A 26720-nucleotide genomic window follows, 5' to 3' on the forward strand; every position below is an offset into this window, starting at 1 on the left:
TAGGGTTCCTGTATTAAGGGCGCCAGCAGATCAAGCAGGCATCTCGTGCATGGCTGCCTGCTTGTGGTTCCTCTGCATGTGTGAAAGGCCAGAGATCGCGTCCTGATGGCTCCGAATAGCAGTGTGTCGGGCAGGGAGCGCGGAGCCACAGGTTTAGAGAGGGCGTGAGGGGCCGCCAGTGCGGGGAGCTGAGAGAGGATCGCCGGGGTTGCCAGTGATGCGGGGTCCGAGACTGTCTCCGCCACAACTGATTTTGTTGAATTTCGTCGTGGTGAGAAGCCGAAGGAGAAGGATGGTGGGTGGGGGACGTCCGGCGGTGAAAGTGGAAGGGGGAGGGGAAAGGATAGAAAAGACGACAGGTGGGGAGAACCCGTCGTGAAGGAAGGAAGAGGAAGAAGAAAGGATAGGGGTCCCGACGATGGTGGAGGCACCGTCGGGGGGATAGGAAGGAGAGGAAAAGATAAAGAAGGCGACGGGTGGGGAGGCCCCGTCTGGGTGAAAGGGGGGGGAAAGTATAGTAGGGCCGACGGTGGGGGAGGCATCGCCGGCGAGAAAGGAAGAAAAAGAGAACCTGCCGGACGTGACAAAGGCTGGAGTGACTTCATCGGGTAAGGGATGCGGCACCGCTGCAGGGTCAGGAGGGCGCGGTGCCGCGGTTGCGTTGTGCGGACGTCTACTTGCCCCTTCCTGGCGGCATGGCCCGTCTCGGCGTCTTTATGCCCTTTCGTGGCGTCACGCCCCCAATCCGCGTCTTCGTGGTCCTTTTCTGGCGCGGGCTGCGGGACTGTTGGAGTCTTGGCTGGAGGCTGCCCGCTGGGGCTCTGCTCGAGGCATTTCGGGGGCGGCGAGAGGAGGTTCGCGGCGGAAGTGAGGAATCTCCCCACAGCGGGTGCGATGAGCCCCTTCAGGCCAGAACTGGCAGGAGGGCTCTGCCGCGCCCACTGCGACAAGAGGTCGGCCAAGGAGGTTCGGGTGGAGGGGTCTGAAGCGCCGAGCCCCTCCACTGCACACCTGACGCAGGGCTTGGCCTGTCCCTCTTCGCAGGTGTGGGCGAGGTCTTCCCTGAAAACAAAAGCGAGGTGAAGCACCTCCTGCCTCTGCGGAGCTGTCAGGCTGACTGCCTGGAGCCCCTGTTCCGTCTGACTCACTGCCTCGAGCAGACATCGTGTGCAAGTGTGTTGCCCCAAGAGGCACGTGTGGGCCAGCTCGTGGCAGTGGGACATCACCACGCGGACCACCTCCTGGAAGTCAAGCTCGACCTCCTTCGAGGATATGGCCTCGCCCTGGCCGCCACGGCTGGACCCAGCCTCCTCGCTGCTGCTCCACAGTCCGCATGTAAGAAACGAAAACATTATGAAATTTGGAACGATTAGAAAAACATTTGGTGAGCATCGATACGAGAGTGAGATACGGGGGGTGGTGCGTCAATATTTGCTGAAGAGGGAAGGGAATCATCATCATTACCATGATCATCATCACCATCACCATTACCATCACTATCATCATCATCTTCTTCTTCTTCTCTCGTTTTCTTTTTCTTCTTCTCTCGTTTTCTTTTCTTCTTCTTCTCTCGTTTTCTTCTTCTTCTTCTTCTTCTTCTTCTTCTTCTTCTTCTTCTTCTTCTTCTTCTTCTTCTTCTTCTTCTTCTTCTTCTTCTTCTTCTTCTTCTTCTTCTTTTCTTCTTTTTTTTTATTCTTCTCCTTCCTCTGCGGCCTTTCCCATGTTCCCATATCGCGTCTCTCTTCTTCGCTGCCCTTTCCTGAGTGTATGCTTTCTGTGCCTCCTCTCCACTCAACCCCCTGTCTCTCAAGATGTGTAATGCAGTAGCCCCACGTCCTCCCACCTCTTCTTCAGTCTGCCTCGTCTTCTTTTGTCCATACTCAGACCCATTACTCGTACTGTTCAGCCTTTTTTCCCTTTCATGATACAAAATACTTGTTGAACTAATACACTTGAAAAAAACAGTAACTTCCACTACATCTTGTTAAAAGTAAAGATAAGACGCCGAAACGTTCGAGAATATGGATTTAACCCTTTGACTGCTGGTAACACTTTTTTTTTCCTTAATTTGAATAACCTTAGATTTTTAGAGAGCCAAAATATTAACATCACGCACCAGAAAATTAGAACTACTTCATCCTTCACTCCTCTTTCGATCAGTAGTGCCTTTTGAATTTATATTCTAAATTTACATCACATTTTACTTAAATTTAAATAGCAATCGGAAGGTGTTCATTAAGCGTACGTAGGCAGCTTGAGGGACGCGCCGCAACCTCCCGTTACCAACACCCGTCCGGGTATTATACCTGATCTAGCTGAGGCAACTGGATGAGGACGTCAAGTGTGGGTGGTCGTGGGAAGCGAGAGCAGAGGTGAGGGAGGCGAGGGATGTTCCCAAAGCCTCTGGGACGACGGGAAACATCCGCCAGCCGGAGATTCCTACCCGGATCGGCGAGCTGGGGTAAAATCCTCGGATAACACACATATGACGTGTTCGAATCCCTCTCAGAGCCTCATTACTTCGCGGTGCTAATGAGTCACTTCCTCATTATTTAAAAGGAAAGTTCTCTGATAACAGATACAAAACTGCGTGTTCGAATCTACTCCATCCTGTTTCTTTCTCATCGCTAGTCTCGTCCTGCCCTTCTTAATTTGAAGACATACACGCATGAAAAAAAAATAAATAAATATGGAATTTAAATAATCCTTTTGACTGCTCCGTTCTGAAACTGCCACCTTCAGTGAGTCTTTTTCAGCCTTTTTTTTTTTATTGCTCTTGTCCAGAACCCCTCATTAATAAACAAAAATAAACAAATAAATAAAATAAAATAAAACAGACAGACAGAATGACAGAGACATGGAATATGAATAAGCAGATCGATGGAGACATACAGACAGAAAGACAGACTGGTATATAGAAAGGCGTGACGGGACAACAAGCAGGTCGACAGGGTGTGCAAGCAGACAGATATACAGGCTAACAGAAGCACATGGCTGGGAAGCAAACAAATAGGAAAGTCAGACAGACAGACGAGTGTAAAAGACGAGACGAGAGACGTTCCTGCTGGGGGAGGTGCTGTGGGCATCAGGTGTGGGCGAGTTAGTGGTGGACTCCCTGCCGTGTTGTGTTGTGCTGTGCCGTGTGGTATTATGTTGTGTTGTGTTGTGTTGTGCTGTGCTGTGTTGTGGTGTGCTGTTGTGTTGTGCTCTCCGCCGCTGTCACTAGGGTCCAAACTAAATTTAGCTTACCGAATTTACCTAATCTAATTATATTTTCTTTTAATTAGCTTAAACTTATCTTTCGCTATCTAGTCTTACTTTTTTTTACCTGACCTTAAATTTCATGATGTTATGTTATCTTTCCTTCCTTTATCTTAACTTACTTCATCCTTTATCATCCTTTATCCTTACCTAACCTTACCTCACCTTACCTCACCATAATCTAAGCCAACCTTACCCTGATTCACCCTATGTTGCATTACCTTTCCCAGTATTAAGTAATCTAACCTAATCTAGCTTGACACTGATGATGATGGCGACATTAGGACGGAAAACCGCTTCACCACCACCACCACCACCACCACCACCACCATTAACAAAAGTACCACCACCACCATATTACCACCACCACCACCGCAAACAACAACAACAACAACAACAACGAAGGAAAAGTGCAGCATTATCCTGCCCTCCCTTCACTTCCACTCGAAGGAATTTATAATGCAAAATTTGAGGTCATGTTTCCACATTACAAATGTTAATCTCATTTTCTAATCTAAACATAACAACTTTCACATAATACTGGTCATGCACTCCTGTCCCAGTCCTGCCTAGTCTTGCCCAGTCTTGCCTAGTACTGTCCACCCTAAACTGATATTACCAAGTGTTTTCCAGTTTTGCCAAGCTTTACCTCGTTCCATCATCTTATTCAGCCATGCCCAACGTCCTTCATTTTCTTCCTACCATGAACACAACAACTCGCCTCATTGCCGTTTTCCCCTGATTAGTGAGATAGGAAAGGTTACGATGAGGTATTTTTATAATAATTCGTCATAGAAAAGTAGGAAAAAAATTCGATAAATAAATAAACATCATCAAGTAAAGTGTTGCAGAATGTACCGGGAATAACTCGCATATATTAGATCCCTTTGAACGAGTGAACTAAGAGGAATATGTATTATTTATCTTGCCATGCTGCCGTGCCTCTGTAGACGCTTGTGACCATAGCATGCCTCTCTCTCTCTCTCTCTCTCTCTCTCTCTCTCTCTCTCTCTCTCTCTCTCTCTCTCTCTCTCTCTCTCTCTCTCTGGTCAACTGTAGTGGATGTCCAGTCTTGCTGCCATTTCCCACTGCTTTCTTTATTCCGTCCATGTACTTTTCTCTTTGCTTCTTGCTCTTCTGCCTATATGTACTACTAAGTGCAAAATTGTAAACGTGAAAGAGATCAGTCACAGACAAAACCAGAGCTTGTATATTCCCCAAAAAATAATAACAGTAAATAACTAACATGAAAGCGATTATGTAACAGAATTCCAACGTGAGCCTCCTTTACACGACTGAGCCAAGGAGTGTCCGTATCGCTGAATCGTAAATGTTAAAGGGATCATTAAGGGTGAGAATGTGGGACTTCTTACCTCACCGGCGACTCTCGTGAAGGTGATCTCGTGTGTTAACCTCGTCCTGGGTAGTGCTTCTTCTCTAATTCCCGCCTCCTTTCCCTCGTGTGCGGGGTCAATGTTTTCAGGCCACTTGACTCACAAGGTGACTCAGGGAGGCGGAGTACGGGCAGAGGAAGAGGCCGCGCCGGGTAAGGGACAGGAAATATGGTAGTTGTGGTTGTGTCAGAGAGAGAGAGAGAGAGAGAGAGAGAGAGAGAGAGAGAGACCAATATAATTCTAAATATGCCCTGCCTTTTGAAATGTAATATTTTGTTGATAACTTTCGATTGGAACTGAAGCTTTTGAAATATTGTTATTCTTCGATATAGATCATCAATAATTCTGCTTCGGTTGCTATTGCTTTTAACTACAATCAAGATCGCTTCGTTGTGGAAATGCTTGACAGACAGACAGACAGACAGACAGACCGAACGCTTGTAGTAATGTAGATGATTATTATTTTTCTTTTATTGTTTACTCTTCTTCTTCTCCTTTTTCTTCTTCTTCTTCTTCGTCTTCGTCTTCGTCTTCTCTTTCTTTTTCTTTCTTCTTTCATCTTCTTGCGACAAACTTATTCCTGGTAAAAGTACAAAGAAACGACCCTGCTTGCATCAAAATTTCAAGAAAGTACACGTTGTGAACAAGCGTATTTCCTGTGCCGCTCCTGGAAAGCCGAGAAAGAGCCTTGCCCTTCCATAACGTCGCCGGCAGGACCTCATTACGTTCGTGTTGAGAATTCAGTGTTCAGAGCATTGCTATTTTTACTCAACCTGGATCCAGTTCTCAAAAATTTCGGGGTCTTTATCTCGACTATTTCTAACAGGCTCTTGTGAAAGGTATTACAGTTTATAAGGGTGTTTACATGATTTTAATGATGGCTTAGCGAAAACTATACATGAGCAATAAAAAAAAGAAAGATAACGCTCAAGAAAACCCGACTAATTAACTCTTAAGGTCTTTAACAACAGACCTTATGAGACTCCAAAAGCATTTCAAAATAAGGGTGATTGATTATTGTGTCTCAAGGTTCATGTTTTAAATTGCAAGCCCCGCAAAGACCAAGAAATGTGATGCTATGGGTGGAGATAACTGTCTGGTCCTGAAGTTTCTCTCTCTCTCTCTCTCTCTCTCTCTCTCTCTCTCTCTCTCTCTCTCTCTCTCTCTCTCTCTCTCTCTCTCTCTCTCTCTCTCTCTCTCTCTCTTATGGAAAATACCTTGCAGAACATCACGTCCCTACATTGGACAGGTGAACATGCGTGAGAATGCTGAGTCACTCCTTCCGGTGGTCACGATGGTGTCTGCTGGGCTGTGGGGAGTTCCGTATCCTCCTTTGTATCCAGTACTAACAGAGGGAACACCCAGCTCTCTGCATCTACACGGCTGGCATTCCACTCATTCCCGCCGCCATTGCCCGCATTGCAAACGCATGACCGACCATGGAGAGAAAAAAAAAGATGACTTCTCTTTCTCTTCCATCCGTTAAGGACAAATATTTAACGTAAGATTTCTTTTCCTTATGGCTTTTTTTTCCCGGCATGGAGAATTGAACTCATCAGTCTTTTTTCTTTTCCTATTTCCTTTTACCAGAATTCCTTTAATTTCGACATTGAGATTCCCCTCTTTTTTTTTTTCTCTCTTGTTTTTCTTTCCTTCCTGAAATAAAATACTTTTGTGTTACATCGGAAGCCTATAGAGTGTGATATGATGATGCTGATGGTTATGATGATGGTAATGGTAATGCCGTATTGAAGAACCTTGTCTTACGATGATGACTGTGATAATGATGATGATGATGATGATGATGATGATGATGATGATGATGATGATGTTGGTGGTGGTGGTGATCATGCAGCCCCAGTGACTTTCAGTGACTTTAATTTGTTGGCTGTGTCCGAACGCGGAACAATGGTGATAATAATGATGATGATGGTGATGGCAATAATGATGATAACGATGATAATGGTGGTGGCTTATTGTGAAACTCTGCCTTAAGATAATGATAATAATGACGATAAGGATACTGATGATAATACTAATAATGATGATAATAATAATAATAATAATAATAATAATAATAACAATAATAATGGTGAAGATTACGGTGGTACGCCCTTGGTCAACAGGTCATTGTTCTCACTGCCCGACCACCACGCCTTTCAACCTAACCTAACATCTCGCTCCTCTTTCTCATCAATACCACCCTTTCCTGCATCGCCATTCCCCGCACCTCTGCCGCTCATTAGCTATGCACATCCAGGAACCCGCTTCTCGCAATGCCTGGCAGCCCTAAGAACTGAAGTCACGTCGCCCAGTAAATTTTTGTCTGTAAATCGTTAATATTTATGGACCAGAGAACTGTTTGATATTTAAGATTTCCGCCGAAACCAAGGACTGAGAATTAAATAGTGGTAGTTTGATGCTCTCTCTCTCTCTCTCTCTCTCTCTCTCTCTCTCTCTCTCTCTCTCTCTCTCTCTCTCTCTCTCTCTCTCTCTCTCTCTCTCTCTCTCTCTCTCTCTCTCTCTCTCTCTCTCTCTCTCTCTCTCTCTCTCTCTCTCTCTCTCTCTCTCGTACAATATGTCATTTCTTTAATCAGCTTTATTACCGTCATCCTCTTGCTTAGTCTTGCCCTCAATCTTCATTACCGGGATCATGAAAACACCCCTGAAAACCCCGGCAGCCTTCACCAGAGCGTGTCAAGGTGTAGAAACCAAGTGGACATCCCGTGAAAAGTGTCAGCAACCATCATCGTCATCATCATCGTCATCATCATCATCATCATCATCATCATCATTACTAGTCTGTGATCTGAGTGTAAAGCAAAAGCCTTATTCTCCCTGTTATTTTTCTTCTTCACGTACGTCACTTATCTGTCTAATTCAGTTAAGTAAGTAATCTAAACGAAAATTCCTGACACGTGGGGAAAAAAAACGTACTAATGTTGACTGGCACCAATGCACACACACACACACACACACACACACACACACACACACACACACACACACACACACACACACACACACACACACACGACATACATACATACATACTTACATACGACATACATAATTACGGAAAAACCCTATATATTACCCTTGGACACCCGCGGGGACGGCCCAGGCGGGGAGGCCAGCATGCCGGCACGCGCCCCGCACCTCGCGCCACACACCTGTCCGCTGCCAGGAATGGTTACAGGTCATGACACAGAGCACGTTTCCGGCAGACATCCAGAAAGTGGCACATAGCTCCCGACCTACCTCATCCGCCACACATTGAGCTGCTTGCCTTCATTCTCCGTTTGCCAGTTCAGTGCCACGTCAGTAGGAATAGATACAGATTAGATACATTTTATGGATGATAATGAGTGTAAATATGCACATTGTATACGGGGACAACCATACGTGTAGGTCAAATGGTTTCTCAAAATTTCCCTCTTTTTTTTTCCTATGTCCGTATATCTTTCTAATCTCTCCTGGCCTTATTTCAATCCTGCCTTTGCACCCTTCCTGTCATCCTTAACCTTCTTGCACCACTGGCCCTGATACACTGACAGTCTCTCCAGGTGGCAGCTGTGTGGCCTCTCATGTTTGTATCAAAAACATGAGGCAAGCTGCAAGAATCCAGCAGGCCTACACGTACCAGTCCCTTTATAAAGCATACATATCTATATCCAGCTAACGTACCCATCCATAGACTAATATAATCTTTTAACACTCCCTGTTGACTCAGCACTAGCAGCGTGATTATTAAGTTCGTTTCAGTTATCTCCTCCTCCTCCTTCTCCTCCTCCTCCTCCTCCTCCTCCTCCTCCTCCTCCTCCTCCTCCTCCTCCTTCTCCTCCTCCTCCTTCCTTGTTAAAACTAGTCGTCTTTCAAAACATTGTATTTCCCTGAACTATGTATAAATTTTAAAACGACGAGACTAATTGCTTCTACTAAACGTTTGTCGTTGGATTGCTTAACTCAGTCCAGCAGTGTCCAGATGTCTTAGTCTTACTGCGCCGTTTATGGTGTGCTTTCTTATACTTCTTTTTTTTTTTCTTCTTCTTCTTTTTTTCTTCTCCTTCCTCTTTTGCTTCTTTCCTCCTGGATAATTTTTCCTACTTTCAAGGGTTTCTCTCTCTCTCTCTCTCTCTCTCTCTCTCTCTCTCTCTCTCTCTCTCTCTCTCTCTCTCTCTCTCTCTCTCTCTCTCTCTCTCTCTCTCTCTCTCTCTCTCTCTCTCTCTCTCTCTCTCTCTCTCTCTCTCTCTCTCTCTCTCTCTCTCTCTCTCTCTCTCTCTCTCTCTCAATATAATTTAACTTTTTACTTTCTTTTCACAAACTTCCTTTCCTCTCTTCTTCCCTTTCCACAACCCTCAGTCTTTGTCTGTCCCTTGCTACGACCTTTTCTCTCCTTTCTCTTTCCTTTGTCAGCTTGACCCTTTAACCTCAAGAGAAAGCGGCAGACTGGGCAGCCAGGTACAATCATGAGCAGAAATCAGGATACCGCTATACCCCTTTCCTTTGTGTCCAGATCTTTCCCACAATCTAAAGTTCTCTGCTCTGCCAAGATTTTACGAGTCGTTTTTGTTTTGCAAGGAGACTGTCAGCAGATTGAGAGAAAGACGCCGAGCACAGTAGGAGTGAATGGTAAAGCTTCCTCGACTTCTGACCACCACTGTACCTTGCTTCGTGGTGGATTGCCCTCATCTCTTATCGTATCCTGGGAGTTCACGTGGGCCACATACATTCCACGCCTCTCCATCCCTGCACTCCCCCTCCCCACTTTACTCCTCTCTCTGCTTGGCTCGTAAACGCTTGTGCACCTCATAATATCAGCTGTCAAACTCCACAGAGATGACCAGTGGGTTTATCGCGATACTTTTTTTTTTTTTTTAAATGAAGATGCAGATTCCCTGTTAAACTGTCACTATAGTGGAACCAGACTAACTTGGTATTCGGATTGTTGGCTGTTCCTGCCCCACATTGGTGTCACATTCACGGTCGACAGGCATATGAGCACCCTTTTCTTTCGCTCATACTGTTATCCTTTCCCTTAATTATTCTAAAATTATAAGTTGTTATATACGACTGCATGTTTTTTTTTGTTTTTTATATAGCTTTGGATTTGATGATGGAACATCGATTCTGTATATCTTCCAGTAAACTTGGCAACGCGTATAGCCCGTGCGGCGGTGTCGTCCCAGTGTCCTTGACACACGAATCCCCCAGGCCGCGCCCTGTTGGCCATGGTCAGGTCAAATCACTCCAGGCTTGAGGTGGCAACAACGCGGAGAGGTACAACCAACACCCCGAGTACCAAGTTAGTCTGGTTCCACTACAGGATCATCCTGGAAAACTCAAATGACTTTTACTATGGTCTGCCCATTTTGAATTGAGCGTTTGGGCGGTCATGTTCAGGGACTCCCCGGCCTGCAGCTGTGCCATACATACACCATGACACACCTCATGTTAGGTGCTTCCTAACTCAAAATTAAATGGTGTTGTAGTAAATATACATTGTGATGTTTTAAAAAAGGCAAGTTAGTGTAATATTTGTCTTTTTTTAATGATACTTGCATTCTTTTTTTCTTTTTCTTTTTTTTTCTTTTTTTTTTTTTTTTTTTTCAAACACCACAATACTTGGCAACGTTTCCTCCAAGCGGTGTCACTTTTCCATCGGTGACCGAGTGAGGTCACATGGTCAGACTGACCGTGTTAATTCATAGGTCACTTCCTCTCGCGCCAGCCAGGATGGAAGCTACCTTTCTCGTTCGTTCTGATCACCTCCACAGCCGAGAAAAAGAACTTATGTAAATAAGTATTCTTTTGGAAGAAAAGGCTAATAGGAGACCATTACTTGACCCCTCAAGATCTGTTGCCCGAACAGCGAAAGCCACCAACGTGAGCGAGGCAACAATTAGAAGAATTTGTTCATCTGCCAATGAAGCTCACATGACACAGAGGCCACCAGCACATCCTGTGTTCTCCTCACCAACAAAAAACCGCCCTGCAACCATAACCAGCGTTGATGACTTTGACAAACGTATGGTGAGAAGGACAGTTTTGGGATTTTACGCAAGGAAAGAGATCCCAACACTACACAAAGTAAAGGAAGAGTTGAAGGAAAATATTTCCTTCAAAGGATGCACTGAATCTCTACGGAAAATTCTCAAAGAGACTGGATTCAGATATGGAAAAGAAAGTCGTAATTAAGATATAAAAATATAACATAATAGTTTAAGATAAATATCATATCCAAAAGGAAAATCATATCCTATCACATTTAAACAAAATTCACAAAGGAGAGAGAGAGAGAGAGAGAGAGAGAGAGAGAGAGAGAGAGAGAGAGAGAGAGAGCAGCTTGACTGACTGACAGTCTGGAGATTTTTTCTCAAATTCTAATGATTCATAGGCAAGTACATAAGAACATAAGAAATAAGGGAAGCTGCAAGAAGCGACCAGGCTTACACGTGGCAGTCCCTGTATGAAACACACCTACCTATTTCCATCTGCTATCCCCGTATAGATCTCTGATAGAAATAAATTTCCATGAAATGTAGATTGTATATGGGGAGAGAGAGAGAGAGAGAGAGAGAGAGAGAGAGAGAGAGAGAGAGAGAGAGAGAGAGAGAGAGAGGTGATATGTGGGGAGCGAGGTTATCAGTGACTCATAGGCTCTAATCCGATAATTGGTCCAGTGCAAGGTTTTGGCAGCCCTGCAGGTCGGGGAATCCCCGGAAACGACAACGCCCAAGCGCTCAATTCAAAATGGTCAGACCATAGAGCTTGTTGAATTTAGTCGCCAAATCTTCTGAGAATACAGTTTCTTACATCAACCCAGCTCCTTCACCCTTCCTGACAAACTTAACCTCCCTATACCACTGCCTGTTCTACACTTTAATACATCCTCAAGGTGATGCCTCTATGGCAGTGTAAAGATAGCTCCATATTCTTAAACATTTCACTGCATTACCTCGACTTCTTTCAGCAGGTTTTAGTGAAAGCTATTGGGGTTTTCAAGTGCTTTTCATGATTCTAGTGATAGTTCATATAGACTTCTGCATCATTAATTGCGAAAAGTACAGCCTCGAGAATCCCAACTAATCATTAATGTGTCCCTTGAAAAATAGTATTTATGAACGTCACCCCTGCTCCCTCGTCTTTCACCTCTTTGCACCGCTGCCTCTGCTACACTGACGGTCTCTCCAGGTGCTGGCTCTGACATATACGGGGCTCTGGTCGCCGCTTTATGAATGGGAGTTCGATACTGGCTCACGGCAGATTCACGGTGGCAGAAGTAGCGATGTAACGCGATTTCCTGCTGTAGTATTCCTTAAAAAGTTCGGCTTTTTCATTTTATCATTTCAATTTTTGTACTGTCGTGAATTTAACCCTTTCATTGCGATAACCAACAATTCACAACACTAAAAGCACAATACAAGACCTTTACAAGTTCGTACAGGAAAGAAGAGAGAAAATAAATTAGCTTTCCAGTGCCTAGCCTATATAATGTAGAACAAAAGGAGACATCTCGAGTGGTTTGTGATTAAGGTAAGGTGTGCCAAATAGGAGTCAAAGGGTTAATGTACCTTCGTCCTTTCCATCACCCTACCATGTCCTCTTTCACGCCTCCTTTTGTATAGTATGTATTCCTTTCCTTTCTTGAACTACACCCTCTCCTGCCTCCATTCATTTTCGTTGGTGCGAAATTACCACATCACATTTTTCTTTCACTGCTCCTTGCATAGTGTCCCTTCTTAAGCCCCTTTCTTTAGCTTTATTGTCATTCTTGTTACCGTCACCCCTTGCATCTTCTTTCACTCTTCCTGACATATTATTCATTCTTAAATTCCTTTTTTTAACGTCACTGTTACTGTTTCATTCACCTTCGTCTTTGGCATCACTCTGTCACATCTTTCACCCTTCCTGGCATTACATCCTATATCTCTTGTTTCAGCCAATTTCATCTTATTTATCCCACCTCTTCCTCCTCCTCTTCTTCCTCCATAACGTTCCCTCCACACAACTCTGGCCTCTTCTTCAAAATCGAGCTTAACTTTACCTTACATCACAAATAGCACGCGACCTCTAGCTCAGCTGCGTGAGCCTCTCTGTGTTCCACTGACCCACATGTGGGTGCCCTATTCAAGTGGTGACCTACAGCTCGGGCGGGGTCAGGAGGAGGAGGAAGGGAAGGGGTGTGAGTGAAAGTGGGAAAGGTAAAGGTTAGAGTATTTGATTGCTCCATCTGTTATACCGCTGGAAGGATGGACAAGTGGAGAAAAGACGGGCTTTCCACGACTCTCTCTCTCTCTCTCTCTCTCTCTCTCTCTCTCTCTCTCTCTCTCTCTCTCTCTCTCTCTCTCTCTCTCTCTCTCTCTCTCTCTCTCTCTCTGAATGACATCATCAATAACTAAACATTGTTGATTGGCTCACTGACTGACTTAACTTGCGGATTGAAAAGAGATACTACTACTACTACTACTACTACTACTACTACTACTACTACTACTACTACTACTACTACTACTACTACTACTACTACTACTACTACTGCTGCTGCTGCTGCTACTACTACACTACTATTACTACTACTACTACTACTACTACTACTACTACTACTACTACTACTATTGCTGCTGCTGCTGCTGCTGTTAGTACAACTACTACTACTACTACTACTACTACTACTACTACAAGTCACGAAACTTCCTGGCTATGTTGCTAGTGACTGACTGACTGACCTTCTTGAACTGACTTGATTGACTTATTCTTCCATTCACTCTGACCACCCGACTGACTGACTGACAGATGATTAACGCGGGGAACGTCCCAAGCGAAGGGCGTTAACTGTCACACCTCCTCCTCCTCCTCCTCCTCCGCCTCCTCCTCTTGTGTAGTGTACCTTTTATTTCTCAGCCTTCGTCCTCCTTCCTTGTAAAGCTAACGCGGACCCGCCCATCCAGTCACACACACACACACACACACACACACACACACACACACACACACACACACACACACACTGCTACCTTCCTCACGGCTCCGTGCTGTCCTTCCCTTCTCGTCTATTCCAGCCCGACCTTCCTCGCTCGCGTCCTCGTGTCCGCTGACCCCATCACGACCCTTCTCCTCGTCTGCTTCTGTGTCTTCCTACAATTATTCGAGGTCACTGGGTTCAGCTTGTTTCTCTCTCTCTCTCTCTCTAGAGGAGAGAGAGAGAGAGAGAGAGAGAGAGAGAGAGAGAGAGAGAGAGAGAGAGAGAGAGAGAGAGAGAGAGAGAGAGAGAGAGAGAGATGTACTAGGAAAGTGAGGAAGGGAGGGAGAGAGGGAGTAGGTGTAAGGAAAGAAATAGGAAGATATGGAAGATATGGAAGCGATGAAATTGTTGAACGAGGGGACATTAGCAGTCGAGATGAAAGGAAAAGGAGAGGAGGGATGGATGGGGCGAAGCAAGTGTAAGGAAAGGGATAGAGGCAGGCTGAGACTAGTGGTCGAAGAATGAGGGAGGTAGGAAATACAAGTGCACTGCGAATAGTGGCCATGCTGAGAGTAAGTGAAGGTAACCATTGCCATGACCATCATCACCACACACTAGTCCCTGGCATTAATAACAACACACGCTGCGCATCAGTACAGAGCGTTCCACATCTTCCAGTCTACATTCTTCGTTCAATCTCCACCCAGCATCTCTCTCTCTCTCTCTCTCTCTCTCTCTCTCTCTCTCTCTCTCTCTCTCTCTCTCTCTCTCTCTCTCTCTCCAGTGTTCTAAAAGCTGCTCTTCGAGCTTCTCCACTCCATCTTTTGCTAAAAACTGGTCTGGACCAGTTTTGTTACGTCACAGTGACGTCAATTGGGTGTCGCCGACGGCGGGAGCGATACCCGCGCGGCGTCCACTCCATCAAGGCCGCTGAAGTCATGATCACGCATTTTTATCCTTAATAATTTGTCATGCGTAATCACTGTGAATTAAGAATCGTGTGTCAGCATCGAGGAGCATCGTGGGCTTTCCATTTCTGACACTCGCTGTGGGCTTCCATCAGGACTATTTTTCAAGGGTCTCGGAGATAATTACCTGGTTTCTCTTGACCGTTTTCCACTGGTGATACAGAATCCTTTTAAAAATTATCGCTGGAATCATAAAAACGCACTTGAAAACCGTAATAACTTCCGGTAGACCATTTCGTAAATAGTTGAGATAAAGTTCCGCAATGTTTGAAAATAAGATGTGGCTTCACTGCTGGAGCAGTGAAGCCACGAAGGAGGGAACCGACCACTGCGTGACTTTCACACTGCACCGCGAACCTGAGTGGTGGGCACGTCCACCGATGAAGTGTGGGCCAACAGAATAACTTCTTTATTCCCCTTCTTTACATCCACAGTCATTAACATACGAGTATATATCCTCCGGCGGCGCTGGTGGGATTGCCTGACTAACCTTCCCCGCAGCCTCAGTCGTCATTGTAAACATTTCGTCATCGGGAGCGCTTGTCACTTATCTTCACATAAAATTCCCGAAAGTTTTCGCGGCGACCTTGCTTGTCAGCATAACGCGAGCACGGGAGTTACCCAGAGAGCGTGGTGGGAGCGGGAGGATGTGGGGAAGGCAGCGATTGGATGAGGGGACGGTGGCATCCTGCATCTTATCTGCCGCCTCGTGTGTATTTACTGGGGATGTTTTTGTTCACGTGGCGTCTGTCTGAAGGTGATATTTGTTGAGGGATTCTGAACTGAACTGCCTGTCTGCCTCCTTGCCGTGCTGTTGTGGTTTTGGTGTTGTTGTTGTTGTGGTGGTGGTGGTGGTGGTGGTGGTAGTAGTAGTAGTAGTAGTAGAGGTTGTTTTTGTTGTTGTTGTTGTTGTTGTTGTTGTTGTTGTTGTTGTTGTTGTTGTTTAGTGTTGTTGTTGTTGTTGTTGTTGTTACTGCTGGTGCTGTTACTACCACAACCTTTAATTTTTTCATTGTTAAAAGTTATGGTTGAGAGGTGACAAATTATAACGATGTAGTACTGTCGTTATCGATGATGATGATCAGGAGAAGAAGGAAAAGAGGATCGTGTCCTTTCATCTTGTTGTTGTTGTTGTTGGTAATGTTCTTGACTCTACTTACTGTTCCTGCTGCTGCTGCTGCTCTTACTGTTTTGTCTTGATCAACGCTTGTGCAAGGGTCAATGGCTCTCTCCATCAGGCAGCGAGGAGCTCGGCGTCAGAAGAGGGTCTCTGATAGGTGTCCTTAATTGTGATGATGAACGGGATCACTAACATGTCTGCTTGCTGCTCTTTCATAACCTGTTGTTTGTCATTGCATCGTTCTATTTATGTGGCACTGTTGCTAGCGTGTCTTCGAGGCTGTGAATGCGTGTTTGACTAGGTATGAGTGTATATGGTGGAGGGAAGGAGGTAGGTAAGTTTTCGTGTGTGTGTGTGTGTGTGTGTGTGTGTGTGTGTGTGTGTGTTTGATTCGTAAAAGTTGTAGCTCTTCCCCTTTTCTCAGGATTCTTTACCTTGCTGCGCCACACTATCAGGAACGCACTCTCAAACATTTGGGCGTCTTCTCGCTATTAGTTTCAACACACTACTAGGGGGAATTATTGGAGATATTCATGAGGTGCTTTCATTATTCAGGATTTTTTACTATCAATGGAAACCTAAATAATTGTCTTTCTATGACGCTCCGAGAGGGAAACATGGCACTTCCTTGTGTTAAGATGTAACTCCAGAAGACGAGGGTTAGTGAACTGAAGAATTATGCTCTTATTTTCAAACGCATTTTTCCCTCATAAGGATTGTTTTTTTTTTTGTCTTTTTTTTTTTCAAATGCAACCGATGATTAGTCAAGTTCCCATGAGTGCCTTTCCTATTGTTGATGCAGAATACTTGTTAAACTATCACAGGAATCATGACAACACCTTGAAAACTAAAAAAAAAAAAAAGGATTCACTAGAGTCTTAAAAGTGGTCGACATGAGACTAAGACGTCGAAACGTTTCAAAATACGGACATTAGAAGTATGGAGACGCTGTAAACACACACACACACACACACACACACACACACACACACACAGAGGGGCCTTGACGCGCCAAGTGATCCTGACCCTAACCGCGTTACATCACAGAAGGGTGGAGGCGGGGGCGTGTTGGGCTACCTGACGATGGCGTCCTTGGGAACTAATGGATAACGGTGTTCGCCGAAGTTTAAGTATACGATGCCACTAGTCGTCAGTTTGTTGTGGAGAGCTTAGTGTCGGGTGAGCCTCGTATCTGCTTGACCGAACATGACGCGAGGACTGAGAGGGCGGAGGAGGGCAGCGCTCGGCGTGACTGGCGTGGGCTGACTTGATCTGTGAGGGCCAGGTAGAGTTTTCCTTCTCCAGATACTACGCATAATTATTTATCTTGGTATGAGAGAGAGAGAGAGAGAGAGAGAGAGAGAGAGAGAGAGAGAGAGAGAGAGAGAGAGAGAGAGAGAGAGAGAGAGAGAGAGAGAATTTAACACATTGAAATTTTAATTATTCGTGAAATGTTTGAGTATATTTACTTTTTTTCTCTCGTTTTTTTTTTTACTCGTATTCATATTCGTTGATTCATTTACAAGCTAACAGACACACAAAGAGACAGACAGACAAACAGATGCAGAAAAAAAACATCTGTTCCTAATCACACAGATAAAAGTTCCCCAGGTGTAGAACCGGTGTACAATGTGCCGCAGGTGTTCCGTGACTGTGTGGGGAACAGGCGGGATGCTTGAGGCTGTTAGGGAAAAACTCCACGTTACGTCTCTTTACCGGGGAAACATAATTGCTCTCTGAAGGCATAAAAAACATAAAAAGTATAAGGGGAGCTGCAAGAAGAAGCCATCAGCCCTACAAGTGGCAGTCCCTATAGAAAACATACATAGATATATCCACCTATCATTCCTGCTCGTAAATTCATCTACGGTTACTTCAGTGTACTCAGTTGGTGTGTTATTGTGACGTATCTATATAAGTGGAGCTGGTTGAAAGGGAGCTGGTAGTAGTAGTAGTAGTAGTAGTAGTAGTAGTAGTAGTAATAGTAGTAGTAGTAGTGATAATAATAATAATAATAATAATAATAATAATAATAATAATAATAATAATAATAATAATAATAGTAGTAGTAGTAGTAGTAGTAATGATAGTAATGTAAATGGGGGTGGGGATAGTGCTGATGGTGGTAGTAGTAGTAGTAGTAGTAGTAACAGTAGTAGTAGTAGTAGTAGTAGTTGCAGTAATAGTTGTAGTAGAAATGATAATAATGGTATTAATGTTAATGGGGGTGGGGATGATGCTGGTAGTAGTTGTAGTAGTAGCAATATTAGCGGTGGTGGTGGTGGTGGTGGTGGTTGCAATGGTGGACGGATAGGACAGCACAGGGCGGGGTGTTTGGGGTGACTGACCGATCGACTCACTGCAACCTCGGTGACTCGCGAGGTATGCACAGCACGCGACTCACGAACTGACTCATTATAAGGATAGAAAACGCTACTAAGTGCCGGGGATTAGTAACAATCTGTTCTTTAAATAAATGACAATGCTGATTATCAACTAACTTATTCGTTAATCGATATAATATGTTTAACATCCATTAACTGATTCTTAGTAAGGCTGGCTGGCTGGCTGGTTAAGTAGATAGCTGGCTGAGCTACGTGGCTTGCTGGCTGGCTGGACTAGCTGATTGGCTGGAATCAGTGGAGTGGCTGGCTTTCTGTCTGCCTGTCTGGCTGGCTGTCTGGCTTACTGGCTGGCTGGAATGACTGGACTAGCTGTTTGGCTGGAATCAGGGGAGTGGCTGGCTTTCTGCCTATCGGTTTGGCTGGCTGTCTAGCTGGCTGAATGGTAGGTTAGCTATCCAGCAGCTAGGTGGCTGGCTGACTTGTTAACTGGCTGGTTGGCAGGCTGGCTATCTAGCTGGCTGGCTGGCAGGCTAGCTATCCAGCAAGCTGGCTGGCTTGGCTGGCTGATATGCTGGGTGGCTGGTTAGCTAGTAGGCTGGCTGGCTAGCTATCCAGCTAGCTGGCTAGCTGACATGCTGGCTAGCTGGCTGGCAGGCTGGCTGTCTGGCAGACTACGTAGTTGTCTGCCTGGGTGACTGGAGTTGATGAACTAGCTGACTGGCTAGATTGGCTGGCTGTCTGTGTGGTTGGCTGACTGGCTGGCTGGTTGGCTGACTGGCTAGCTATGTGGTTGCCTCGTCAGCTGTCTGGTTGGCTAGTTACGTAGCTGCCTGGATAACTACTTGACTGTCTGGGTAGCTGGCTATGGCTGGCTGGCTCTCTGGCTGGCTGGATCTCTGCCTTGCTGGCTGTCTATTTGGCTGCCCTCGTGACTGGCTGGTTGGTTAGTTGTATGGCTGACTATGTGGCTGACTGACTACTTTGCTGCCTTGCTGCGTGGCTGGCTGGCAGGCTGGCTGACTACGTGGCTGGCTGGCTGGCTACGTGGTTGGCTGACTAGCTGGCTGGCGGTAAAAGGCAGCTATTGTACATATCAAGATCAGCTGCTCGCCGACCGGGGGGAAAATTCCCGCAACGCAGTGTGTGTGTGTGTGTGTGTGTGTGTGTGTGTGTGTGTGTGTTTGCATTATTGTTAGTGTGATGTATGATGATAACGGTGACACAAATCCAGTGTAGACAAAGTTCCCGCTAGGTGAGGTGCTGTTCGTCGTGCCTCTTCAGTTTTAGGCAGCAGGTGGAACACCTGCTACACACGAGAGCTTAGCAGCACGTGGCACCTGCAGACGGACGAGGCGTGAGAGAGAGAAAGAGAGAGAGAGAGAGAGAGAGAGAGAGAGAGAGAGAGAGAGAGAGAGAGAGAGAGAGAGTTCAATTCAGTCTCAGTAATACACTAATCATGTAAAAACCACCTGAACTTCCCTACAAACCTAAAGCAGCACTTCGTGAAGCCAATGGTAAGTATGTGTGACGCATGCCGCCGTGCATTGCGTCACGGACTCAGGAACCAGTGGCTGCTGTTGCCGCGCGTCCAAAATGAGCGTCATGCAACCCTCTGTTGCGTCATCGGAACTCGTGAGAAAAGAATTATTAGTGGCATACGTCTTTTCAGCAGTAGGAAGCGCCCTGACCAGGAATTCCTGATCCGTATGGAAGTATAAGGAGTGCACACACGTCGCATACAAATTATCCTCAAGTCCCAACATAATTTTTGGGGCTTTTACACCTCCTGGCGGCACATGATAAAATAAGAGTAGCATTGTGTTCCTTGCTTGCATTACTTGTTGTGTTTTTGTGTAACTGTGTTGTTCGAAGCTGCGTCTTAGTAAATGTTTGTTCTCTACATTATGCGTCAGAGGAAAATAGGAAGGAATAAGACAAGCCAGACATGAAGAAATAACTTGATTAAGGAAAGCAAGCATATGTGTGTTGTAGGAAAAAATAAGATAATCATTGTCTTCTCCATTTGCATGTCAGAAAATTGTCGTAACAAATTTAATGAAAAAAAGCAGAGGGGAGAAACATAGTAAAGTGCTGTACAGAAAAAGAAAAAAATGTTAAATCTGTCTGAGAGAGAGAGAGAGAGAGAGAGAGAGAGAGAGAGAGAGAGAGAGAGAGAGAGAGAGAGAGAGAGAGAGAGAGAGAGAGAGAGAGAGTTTAAATTTCTTCCTAAAAGCTTTATCTTCTTTTCCTGTAAATATTTCCTTAATTTCCTCCTCCTCCTCCTCCTCCTCCTCCTCCTCCTCCTCCTCCGTTTCTTTCTGTCTTACACCTCTTACTTCAGATTAGCTCCTGTAGTACGTGTATAGCAAACAACTTCTCTCTCTCTCTCTCTCTCTCTCTCTCTCTCTCTCTCTCTCTCTCTCTCTCTCTCTCTCTCTCTCTCTCTCTCTCTCTCTCTCTGTTCATTTATCCCTACTCCTTCTCCTACAGGTACTTCTCTCTCCTCCTCCTTCACTAGATAAACCACCACGGCGTTTTATCCTTTGGAATTCCCTCAGCAACCACTGTCCTGTCCTTTCCTATAGTTATTCCTCGCCTCTCTCTCTCTCTCTCTCTCTCTCTCTCTCTCTCTCTCTCTCTCTCTCTCTCTCTCTCTCTCTCTCTCTCTCTCTCTCTGCCCTTTTTCCCCGTACTTGTTGCTTAATATCTAAATATTCCGCTTCTTAGTGAAATTTCCCTTTTATCTTCCACTTCCGTCATTGATGTGTGTGTGTGTGTGTGTGTGTGTGTGTGTGTGTGTGTGTGTGTGTGTGTTCAGATTTAGCGTATTTCATAGAACTGGCACCGGATGGCCGGGGAGGGAAGCATCGCAGCGTGGAACGAGGAAATAAAGATGGTAATGACATCACAAAAATCACCGGGGGACTTAGAGAGTGTTTGTGATCTTTCGACATGTTTTTAATTTAGGGAATCATTGTCGTCTCTCTGTCTCTCTCTCTCTCTCTCTCTCTCTCTCTCTCTCTCTCTCTCTCTCTCTCTCTCTCTCTGTTCCAATTACATTTCTGTCAATGTCTTCACGCATTATCAACTATTTCATTCATTTAATTCTGTCTGTTCAACACGTAATCACTTCTTCCTCTCTGTCAAATACCAATAATTTTCCTCTCGACCTCTCGCCTCGCCTGGCACTCATATGTGGACGTGTGTTGAAAGGACTTGAGAGTCGACTTACCACTGCAGTCAAGCGCAAGAGGTGTTTCCTTACTTGTGGATGAAGGTATACGGTTAGGTAACGCGTGCTCTCAGCGCTCCTTCTCCTCCCGCCACAGAGAATCCCACACCTTTTGTCAGCAACTGCTTTGCCACGTCATTGTTTAGCCCTTCCCACGTACTTCCCTATTGCTTTCCTCTGTTCTCTGTACCACTATCCTTTCTTGATACTCGGAGTACACGAAATGAAAGCCGATCGATAATTTTTTTCTCTAAGTGATGCGTCGTGCCGTCTCTCACGTAACAAACTTCTTTTTCACGTGTATCAACAATATATTGTGTAGGAGACTCAAGTGTGGTCATAATTATTCCATGTAGAATTAGTGTATCGTAGATGCAATTCAAGGATATTTTAAGGATCAAATCACCTTTTATCCTCGGATAGATAGGGTGCCGCCCAAGAATGTTACCTCCGTACGTGTTCCTCGGTGCCGTGCTCTTATACGAATATATAAACACGAGGCAACCGCGTTGCCTGCCAGTTACATCCAGACATTTGTGGAGACCACGACGCTTGGTCCCGCGCGCTGCGTTGACTAGTAGTGTTGGGGAAAGTGACTAACCCACGCGAGAAAGTTAATACCCAGTGTTCCTCACCACATAAAAAGAACTCAACCATGTTTTACCCAGTGAGTGTGTGTCACTTTTGTGGTTCGTTACATAAACGAGCATTGCCTTGACCAACAATACCAGTACTTGGAGGAAACATTTCACACAGCTCTCGAGTTGTCCACATCCACACTTGTCATAGTCCTTGGTAATAATCAATGCCAACTTTGCTGTTAAATTTTGGACTTTGCATGATCCAGATAATATTTAACACTAACATCCCCTCCTCTGGTGCCCCTAACAGATGGCAGAGCAGTCATCCCACATCAGCAAACTCATGGAAGAAAATAGAAGATACATCAGGGAAAATGGGAAACTGAAAAAGAAGTCTGCGTCCCGATCTGGTGCCACGCTGCTCAGCCCCAGGAACTTTGACCATTTTGGCAGCCACGGCAGTGATGGGAGCATGAGAAACGTTGGCGGGGAGTACCAACAGACAGACGGGATGTTGACGGAACTGCAAGACCGCGTGATGGCGCTGCAGCTTCACAACGACGAATTAAACGTTTGCTTGGAGAGGGAGAAGAGGAGACGACGAGAGGCGGAGGCGAGAGTGGAGCGAGACGAGGGTTACATTAAGCGCTTAGAAGACAATGTACAGGTAAGAAATAGGGGCATGTCTCTTAGGGCTGCATCGGGTTGATAGCAATTACTACTTCGTGAGATTCGATCTTGTAAGCCAACCTGAAAAAGAAATTCATAGCAAACCAATAGACTGGACCCGTAGAATTACCAGGAGAACTTGACTTCGTTACTGCATTCGGGTGTTTTCAATGGTTAGAAAGTCTTATTGCGATCGTCGGTAGTGTGTGTGTGTGTGTGTGTGTGTGTGTGTAGGAGCTGGCGCGCCTCGTGCTAACACGTCCACGCCTGCTGAGTCCTAATAGAAACCCATGCATCTTCTAAATGTCAGAGTACGCATTTGATGACAGCTCTCCTTGGGACCCTTTCCTCCCTCCCCTCCAGTTTCTCTCTCTCTCTCTCTCTCTCTCTCTCTCTCTCTCTCTCTCTCTCTCTCTCTCTCTCTCTCTCTCTCTCTCTCTCTCTCTCTCTCTCTCTCTCTCTCTCCCTCCCCTCACCTTGTTTTTCACCTCCCTCCTTCCTCGTGTTTTTCTATCCCCCCCCTTCCCATCCCTCACTCCACCCCCCCTCTCCCCATTCCCTTCCTTCTTCCTTGTCTTCACCTTCACTCTTACTCATTGATATTTCCTTTGTTCGCGTCATAATTTGACTATTTTACGGACTTTTCTCTACGTATATATATATATATATATATATATATATATATATATATATATAGAGAGAGAGAGAGAGAGAGAGAGAGAGAGAGAGAGAGAGAGAGAGAGAGAGAGAGAGAGAGAGAGAGAGAGAGAGAGAGAATTACCCAACTCAAACTGCAAGGAAGCGAAAAAAAAGAAAGGAAAACATGATGCACCACCACCGCCTTGGCTGCCGGCCCGGGCTGGGAGTGTTGCCCCGCTACGGACGGGGCGAGTCGGGCAGAAGAGGTAAATTCCCCTGACCGGGTGAGGTGTAGGAGACCTTGGATGGTTTCTCTCTCTCTCTCTCTCTCTCTCTCTCTCTCTCTCTCTCTCTCTCTCTCTCTCTGTGTGTGTGTGTGTGTGTGTGTGTGTGTGTGTGTGTGTGTGTGTGTGTGGGTGGGTGTGTGTGTTTTTTAGTTGCAGTCTCGTGATTTCGAAGTACACACACACACACACACACACACACACACACACACACACACACACACACACACACACACACACACACACACACACACACCTTACTAGACTAGTACGTTATTGTATCACTTTTTTTTTTTTTTTTTTTGCACCAGCATCGTCTGCTCATACATTATACATTTTGGTCTTTCATCTATCCTACCAATATGAGCCGTGTTTTGATGAACATAGTTTTACATCAGAATAACTAGATCACTCGTCAAGTTCGTGTGTCTCAGCAACTACCGGTATGTAGAAATTACTTTAAGAGACTATTTCCTGGGTTTTTAGTACAGTTCTAAAGGTTAGGGTGGGAGAGAGGTTAACTCGGTCAGTATGTGCGCTGCATTTCTATTAACCACTACTATACATATGCGTATTGTACTACAAAGGTACACACTGAATACACAAGTGATATGTATACTCACCTTGCGGGACACCTACTCGTATCTTACCTTTGAGTAGTGGTGTATGCTATGCTCGGGGAACAGGAAGGCGAACGGTGGGTGACATTCTCAAGTGTCTTCCGGGGCCCGCCTGCTGGAGCGGCGTGGCTTGGCACGCAACGGCCTTTGCTCACGTGCTCAATTTCATCGTTTCCTTGTGACGATTTCAACATCACAGTTTGTGTGATAATTGACCAGGCCTCCCTGATTGTTGTGAGGGGAACCTTTATTAATCAAGCAAAAGAGAGAGAGAGAGAGAGTGTGTATCAGGACTTCTTACTAACCGCTTAATGTGGGTGAGTGTTGCCTCCCTTGATTAGTAGAAGATCCATGAAATCAAATGATGATATCGATGCATCACTGTGATGGTTGATGCCGGTGTCTAGTAATGACTTGACTCACTGAATGGTTTAAGACATCGCAGCAATAGAGTCATAGATTCAAGTCATAGTGGTTTGTTCGTACGTTTAACTGCAGAGGATTGATTCTTTAATGCCTTGTTCTCTCATTGGAACTATTTTCAAAGGCTACGAAGATGAATAATCTTTTTCTCATGAGAATTTTTCCCATTGATGATGTAGAATCCTTATCTAGGTATCAGAAAACATTCTGGGAAATCTTAGTAACTTCCGCTACAGTTACTGTAGTTATAGGACGCCCAGACCTTGGAAGATGCAAACAACCGAGTATTGGTTTCAGCTGATAAGGAATATTACGTCAAACAGTTTTATTTTAATGTTAGTAAATACTCGTCTCATCAAGTCTCATTTTGAGTTATACTTCATTACTTATAAATGATTACCAGTACTTTTGCAGACTTTATTATATAGGTAAACGAATTTTTCTTAAATCATTATTAAGGTTTAATTGCAGTTTACTGTCAGATATGTTGCACAAAGAAGGCTTGAGAGAGAGAGAGAGAGAGAGAGAGAGAGAGAGAGAGAGAGAGAGAGAGAGAGAGAGAGAGAGAGAGAGACTCGCCTTGACTCCTTCCTTCCCCGTTGGATAAATTCTGACATAGCTTTAATCACATGAGTGGATAAGATGTTATTAGCGTCACTATGTGTATGTGAGCAGGACTGTTTCACTAAAGCCTGTTTGATCTCGCCCATAAATCCATGTGGTGTGTGTGTGTGTGTGTGTGTGTGTGTTTGTGTGAGAGAGAGAGAGAGAGAGAGAGAGAGAGAGAGAGAGAGAGAGAGAGAGAGAGGGAACTCCCCGGGTGTGGGGGCAAGGACGGGCTGCTTCCCAGTCCACCTCGCCCGCGTTCCTCAATGTTCCGCGTCGCCCAGTGTTCCCTGAGGCTCCTGGGCACGTGTTCCGTACTCTCAAGTGCTCCATGCTGTACCTGCGCCAGTGTGTTGCATTACCGGTGTTTTTATGAATATTGCATGAGGCTGTGCGAGTTGCGTGAGATGACAGGCGAGGAACATTGGCTGCAAACCTGCTGCATTTTGGTTGTTGCCATGCATTGCGTTCAGTACCTACCACGTGGCGTGCTGCAGAGACACAGCGAGGACTTCTGTCTATTAGGAGCACGTGGCTTGCTGCTCTGTCCTTTGACGGACCTGTTACTGTTACAGTCATCCTGAAGTACCCGTTTGACCTAACTAAACTAGGTTGATATATTATATTAGGCCTAGCTCGCGTAAGGCCGACTCGTCTTATCGCCACTTTCACTGCCCTTCGCGGCCCACTAAACCTGTTTGAATCCCATGAACTTCAGCTATAGTGCTTGGTCGTTCGATTAATGTGTTTTGTAATAATGATGCTTTTATCCATGAAGTTTTGCTGACAGTTTCAATGTAGGAAGAGTCGAGTATACCACGTGATAGCCAGCCTTGTGAAGCAGGGAAAGTGACGGTGTTGTGTTGCGCGGACGTGGCTTGATACTTAATGTGTTTTGTTTCCCTGTCAGTTCTTAACGAAGTCTCCCGTAGTGTCAGAAATGTTCGTTCGTTACGTCACGAGGGTCTATTGGCGAAGGAAAAAACTCATTAGCATTAAGGGAACATGCGGAGGGTCTGTGTGATTTAGTTAATGGACAGCTGTACCTGGAGTGTGGTTAGTGTTTGTTTAATGTTTGTACAGTCATGGTCAGTAGTCGAGTAACATACCACACTCACTTCCTCCTTGTTTATCGCTTTCCTTAATGTTGAGACGTGATATAAGAATCTATCAGTGACAAGTTTTCCAAGGAGATTGTCAGCTGACCAGAGATGTGTTGATCGAGTTAACACGTAAAACAGTAGGAAGAAATGCTGAAGGTTACTTGACTTGTGTCCACCTTATCTTTGCCAGGGAGTAACACTGCGTTACCCATAAGTGTTTTGTGATTAGCATGGCCTCATACCAACGCATGTGGAGCATAAGTAACTACAGTGTGGGCCTCTATTTTTTCAGGCGCTAAGGGGAACTCGGGTGGTCATGGATTCCTCTGCCTATCGACAGTTGGCGGAAGCATATATTGCCTCACGCCGCCCACCTGCTCGACGTCCACACAACCACGTGCACCCTGGCTCAGACCTCGTGTGTGACTCCTCGTCCAACACTTCCCTGGTGAGTCCTGCAATTGCATTGATACAGAGGACTCTCCTCGCTTGTCTTACGTGTTTGATAAT

The 26720-nt window shown here is 45.3% G+C and overlaps 1 protein-coding gene across 6 annotated transcripts in view; it reads left to right on the top strand.

Annotated features, from left to right (window-relative positions):
• The window catches only part of LOC135107623 (uncharacterized), a 59058-nt gene that overhangs the window by 28852 nt on the left and 3486 nt on the right, over nt 1-26720 (top strand). For 3 of the 6 annotated variants that reach the window (XM_064017678.1, XM_064017680.1, XM_064017682.1), the window contains exons 2-3: nt 22177-22533; nt 26503-26658. In XM_064017678.1, coding sequence (XP_063873748.1) covers nt 22177-22533; nt 26503-26658 — 513 coding nt within the window. Of the gene's footprint in view, nt 1-9800; nt 9961-21792; nt 22081-22176; nt 22534-26502; nt 26659-26720 lie in introns of those variants that run through there. The other 3 variants (XM_064017681.1, XM_064017677.1, XM_064017679.1) reach the window with 3 other exon arrangements.

Source organism: Scylla paramamosain, chromosome 15 (assembly GCF_035594125.1).
Source record: "Scylla paramamosain isolate STU-SP2022 chromosome 15, ASM3559412v1, whole genome shotgun sequence".
Classification (NCBI taxonomy): Eukaryota; Metazoa; Arthropoda; class Malacostraca; order Decapoda; family Portunidae; genus Scylla; species Scylla paramamosain.